This window comes from Lactuca serriola, chromosome 9 (assembly GCF_051521515.1).
Source record: "Lactuca serriola cultivar US96UC23 chromosome 9, Lser_US96UC23_V15, whole genome shotgun sequence".
In the NCBI taxonomy this organism is placed as follows: domain Eukaryota; kingdom Viridiplantae; phylum Streptophyta; class Magnoliopsida; order Asterales; family Asteraceae; genus Lactuca; species Lactuca serriola.
Window position 1 is genome coordinate 200,335,543 of NC_136416.1, and position 5,922 is coordinate 200,341,464.

The 5,922-nt window shown below is 36.0% G+C and overlaps 1 protein-coding gene across 1 annotated transcript; it reads left to right on the forward strand.

Annotated features, from left to right (window-relative positions):
* The first annotated feature begins 1,038 nt into the window (after nucleotides 1–1,038).
* Nucleotides 1,039–2,879, forward strand: LOC145073480 (uncharacterized). The gene has a single exon (XM_079020031.1). It carries the CDS (start codon nucleotides 1,174–1,176, stop codon nucleotides 2,746–2,748), a length of 1,575 nt encoding a protein of 524 aa, XP_078876157.1. The 5' UTR covers nucleotides 1,039–1,173; the 3' UTR covers nucleotides 2,749–2,879.
* Nucleotides 2,880–5,922: the final 3,043 nt, after the last annotated feature.

A 5,922-nucleotide genomic window follows, 5' to 3' on the forward strand; every position in this document is an offset into this window, starting at 1 on the left:
TCAAAGGGTTGATTTTCGAGTTCCTCACTAGAAGCCTTGTAAGTCTCGGGTTTTCGTTTGGTTTAAAAAACTACAAGATCAAAGTCGAAAAATCATAACTCGAGCCCCGCTCTACAAATCTATCACACTAGGGTGAGTTTTTACCGACTCTTTTATTATTTTAATGCTTTCAGGGACGATACATACACGTCTCGTTTTACGATAATTGCTCAAATATGTGTTCATAATGTGTTTATTTACATTTATTGCGTTTACTTACATTTTGTTATGTTTATCTCGTTATTTAAATACACGTCATATTTATTTCACTTATAAATATGTTATTATTCATACGCTTATAATTTCCGTTGTTTTCATACGATAAACATTAATTATAAATAATATTTTTTTTAATTAATGAATTTTACATTTAACTATGGAAATATTACACATAATTAATGTTCATCACATTTAATTATAATAATATTTCTTATACTTAATACTTCAATTAATGCTTCTTGTATGTGCTCTTAGGACACATATTAGAAAATCCCTAAGAAATATTATCATAATTAAATGTGATGAACATTAATTATGTGTAATATTACCATAGTTAAATGTAAAATTCGTTAATTAAAAAATATATTATTTATAATTAATGTTTATCGTATTTAATTATGGTAATATTTTGCATATTTAATACTTCAATTAATATGTCTTACGTGTGCCCTTGTTTCTTATAACTAATATTTTAATTAATATTCGTATATGTGCCTTAAGGCACATATTAGAAAACCCCTGGGTAAAATGATAAAGAAATATCACATAAAAGGGTTAATATATTTGTTAAATGTCAAAAAAATATTATGCATACGATTTGTAAAGATAATAATGTATCTCAACTACACTACGACAGTTTTATTAAAAAATGATGGGAAACAAAATACTTGACCTGGACTTCTTGAGGGTGAAGTAAGAAAAATCCACATAGCAGCCATTAATGCAGAAGAGACTGACAAAACCAAAACAAAAACAAGCCACTCAAAACCACCTCCTTCTGCGGCCATAATCACATCCAGGTTATCCCAATTTCAGTCACTCATTTACCTTATAAGACTTCTTTCCCCCTACATACTATAGTACACTTCCAACCCCAACCTTCAACAAAAACCCTTCAAACATCTCTAAGTTTTGATGAAAATGGACTTATGGTCATGGATCTGTGAGTTGCCAAACTCCGACGAGTGGTCACCCGATTCCACTTCTGAACTCACCTTCCACTTGGGGAGTTCAACACCTACTGAACTCAACAAAACTCTTCAACTCAAAGCAAGAAGAAAATTCTCCTCCAACTCCGATCTATTGGCATTCACCTTTTACATTTCTTATGAAGAAAAGGCTCTCTGGGTTTCTGACACGTGTCAGGTGAACTCAGACAACCCGTTCTTGCCTCTTGTACTCCAACTCATCCAAGAAATTATCTCCCGTTCACCTACTGCTCATGATAGCATCACCACCGCATGCCCGCGTTCTCAGCTTCAGAAGCTCAAACCCGAATCGGTTTCTTGGATCCTCGACTCTCACTCACCTGAATCGTTTTCACCCTTTTTCAATCTCATGTTCCTCGCGAGGCTGTTCTGGTTGTGTGCCTGTGACGCGCCGTCGGAAGTGGGGTCTCTTTATTTCAACTCCATGCTTGCTCCCAATCTCGAAGCCTTTTCCTCTAACCCGACGCCGGTGCTGCGGTCTTTCTTTGTTTCTGCCGGCATCGACGTGGAGCTCTCTATCATGCGCACGTTCGGGTACATGTTGACAAAATGGTTAATGTTAAGAGAGTCAGGCATAGGTTTACAGTTGCTAACGCCGTCTTACAATAACCTTGGATTCTCCTATGCGGCGGAGACTCATGGGTTGTGGATCTTAAAAGGGTACGCGCCGCTGATGGCAATGACGCGCTGCCGCTCCAACCGGGTAAACAATGGGTATCCTGTATTTGAAGCAAAGGAGTCTGTACTAAAATACGCACTGGCCCACCAGCAGATTGAGGCGGTCATCCAATTAGAATATTCAGTTGAAGTAAAAGAAAATTTCATTCTGGTTAACGCACGTGTCGACAACATACGAATCCACATGGCAAAACTAGGGTTCAACAAGAATGATGAAAACCCTTACATGCATGAGAGACATTTTCCAAGTAGAATCCGGGTTTGGATCGGGCCAGAAGCTGGGGCAAGTTATGTAACCAGTTTGACCTTGGGGAAATCCACGGATAATATTGAGAAAGAGACTGAAACACAAAAGATATTGAAGAGTAGTTTTGGGAAAACCAAAGTTCCTAAGATGAAGACGATGACGAGGACCACAACAAGGACAAAGGCGAGGACATGGAGATGGGACCAAGATTCTGATGGACATGTGGCTATCTTGGACGCAACATTATGTGACAACGTAACAGGTGTAGAGATGTCCATGTGGCAGCCAAATGCTGGCGATGGGGATGGTGATCAAGTTGGTCAAAGCTTTCAGAAACGATACACAGGTGCAAATAGGTCGTTTACTAAATCAGGAAATTGGGTATTTGGTGAAGGGTTAGAAGGGGTGAAATGGAGATTACACAAGGAAATGGAAGGGAGTGTGTTGAAGTGGAGGATTGGTGGTCAAATTTGGGTAACTTATTTCCCGAATGAGATAAAGAGCTCATATTTCGAAACACGGTGTGTGGAGTGGTGTGATGAGGTTGATTTGCCTTTGATTCTTGGTGCCTATTAAGTTGTATGTATACATATTTGTGTTTGTAACTTTGTGTTAAGCTTATATGTGACGATACACTAGCTTGATATTGTAAACGTAAACTATGGGTGTTACACTAAACAAATTATAGCTTATCTGTTCTATGTAAATATCATAACTTAAGATGCATATCTAGAGGTAAAGTCTAAGTGTATGAATTAGGCTTTTTATTGTTTTATAGCTTCGGCAACTTATAATGTGCGAAATTCCATTAACAAATGTCTTCTTTTCATCTATGTTCCAAATAGTTGCATGCACTCCATGCCTCTTAAAAACTACAATAGGGACTAAAACAATAAAAAGCTCAAGAAAAAAAGTTAAAAGTATAAATATCACATTTTTAGAAGTTTACATTAAGGCCATCGCCTCTGCAACAACGACAACTACACTTAGTTTGATCTCGTATGGTCATAGGATAAAAAAGGAGGTGTAATGTATGGGTGAACAATAGTATCGAAATTCCCAATATAAACCAGCATCAAACTAAACTAGCATTGTTTACATTAATATAGGGTGGTATTGGATACTTTAAAATCATAAAATTCGGGATTCGGTATCGTCGGTACCGGTGCTAGGACCGAACATCGGTACTGGTACCGGTAATATTAGTTCAGTTTGATACTCAATATCAACTTTCCACCCAATTTGGTATTCGGGAATCTCATATATCTATTTCGTCTCATTTTCATCCCTAGTGCAATGTCACCAAATTATTTTTTCTTTTATTTTGGGAACGACCATATTATTAAAGGGAAAATGATCTAAGAGGGTAATATAGTTCTTATTTTGTAAATGTTTAGTCATCATGTTTTTTTTTTGTAAAATAAGCCCTTGAACTTTTTGTTTTCGTACGCATTTAGTCATTATCCAACTACTCCAGGTAAGTTCTCAATTTGTACACATTTGGTCCTTAATGTTTTTTTTTTGTAAAATAAGTCATTATTGTTTTTGTGCCCATTTAATCCTTATGATGTGTTTTCTTTCAGGAGTATGTGGGGCGTACTCCTGAGGTGCGTAGGGCGTACACGAGGCCTCGCAAATAGATCACCAACGGGGTGGTTGACCTAGTACGCGAAGCGTACTCCTTGCAAGCCCAAAAATCTTGTTAAGAGTTTAATGGCTTAAGCTCTTACATCCCAACTTTAGATCCATGGCCAAATATACTCTAGAGTTATAAAGTTTCCAACTTTATGACTTTACATGCCTATTAAGAGCTTAACTCAAGGTCTTAATCCATTAAGACCTTCTACAATATGCATGGAGCAAAACTAACGAATGAGACTTCATTTTTATGACTTAGGACTCCACCCAGGGTCTGAAAGGACAACTCCAATCGTCAAGAAAATACCATGCTCAAGAAGAGACATTTGAGACCAAAAAGCACATGAAATCAACACATAAGCAAGATCTAGTAAACTAGCCATCAAGGTATGAAATTTATACCTTGAAATGATGGAGAAAGGTGCAAAACTTTCATATCCAAGATTTTTTTCAATCTTCCAAGCTTTAACACCACCTTTTTCTTCTTTTGGAACACTCAAAAACCCACACTCAACCTTACAAGGACTCCAACGAGGCTAGGGTTTACAAGAGAAAACGTTTTTTCTAATGGAGGCTGAAAAATGGGGAAAGAATGGGACTTAAGGATGCATAAATACTAGTCAAACCCTAAAAACTAGGGTTTCCCAATCTGACAAGCGCGCCCAGCATACACTAATGTATGCCAAGCGTACACCATATACGTATGGCCTACTCCGAAGTCCCAAAATTACAATAATGTCATTAGGGTTCCATTGCATACTTTCTTGAACTAAGGGAGCAAAATGCAACATACATAAATTAAACGACTGAAATTAGAAGTATTTTGACATCAGGATGTTAGAAGATACTTTGGCAAACTCTCTAGGAAAACATTCTACCTAGTCGTTACTCTGGCCAACTCTCTAGAAAAACATTTTACCTAGTCGTTACTCTGACCAACTCTCTAGGAAAACATTATACCTAGTTGTTACTCTCGCCAACTCTCAGGGAAACATTATACCTAGTCGTTACTTAGGCCAACTCACTAAAAAACATTATACCTAGTCGTTACTCTGCCAAATTCACACAGATAATATTTACACTATGTCGTTGTTACAACCAATTCAAACGGATAATAGTAATATATTATGTCGTCACTACACTCGACTCAAACGGATAATTGTGGTATATTATGTCACCACTATGATCGACTCAAACGGATAATAATAATATATTATGCCATCACTTCACTCGACTCAAACGGGTAATAATAATATATTATGTCATCACTCAGCTCGACTCAAACAAATAATAGTGGTATATTATGTCATCATTACACTCGACTCAAACAAATAATAATAATATATTATGCCATCATCCCGCTCAAATCAAACGGATAATAGTGGTATATTATGTCATCAATATGTTTTACTCAAACGGATAATAATAATATATTATATCGTCATTCCGTTCGACTTAAATGCATAATAATGGTATATTATGTCGTCACTACGCTCGACTCAAACTGATAATAATAATATATTATGTCCTCACTACGCTAGACTCAATCAGATAAGAGTAATATATTATGTCATCACTACGCTCAACTCAAACGGATAATAGTAATATATTATGTCGTCACAACGTTCAAACGGATAATAGTAGTATGTTATGCCGTCACTTAATTCGAATAATGGTTATATCACCACTCCGCTAGTTGGCTTTACTAAGAATATCTATATATATACAATTACATATTAATTATAATTATATAATAAAACATTGAGACTCCATTCACGTCATGAGTATACAATTATATAGGTGATGGTTGGACTATATCCAACTAACCTACACTACGTTCACTCTCGGTTAGCCCGCTCATAAAAGCATTCATTCCTTAAGTATACTCCTAAGATATGGATACAAAATAGTATATAAGATGTAACACCCGCAAAATCAAGTTGGACATTTAAGATATAATTTAAGTTTCGTATTCAGAAAAATAGGAAAAATCAATCGAATCGTTCGTAAATCGTAAAAATAAGTGTGCCAAAACATATATATATATATATATATATATATATATATATATATATATATATATATAATACACGTCGTCTCGATCCCTAAAAT

What these genes read in the sequence shown, in the direction of transcription:
- LOC145073480 (XM_079020031.1), top strand. Translation starts at nt 1,174, where the DNA reads ATGAAAATGGACTTATGGTCATGGATCTGTGAGTTGCCAAACTCCGAC.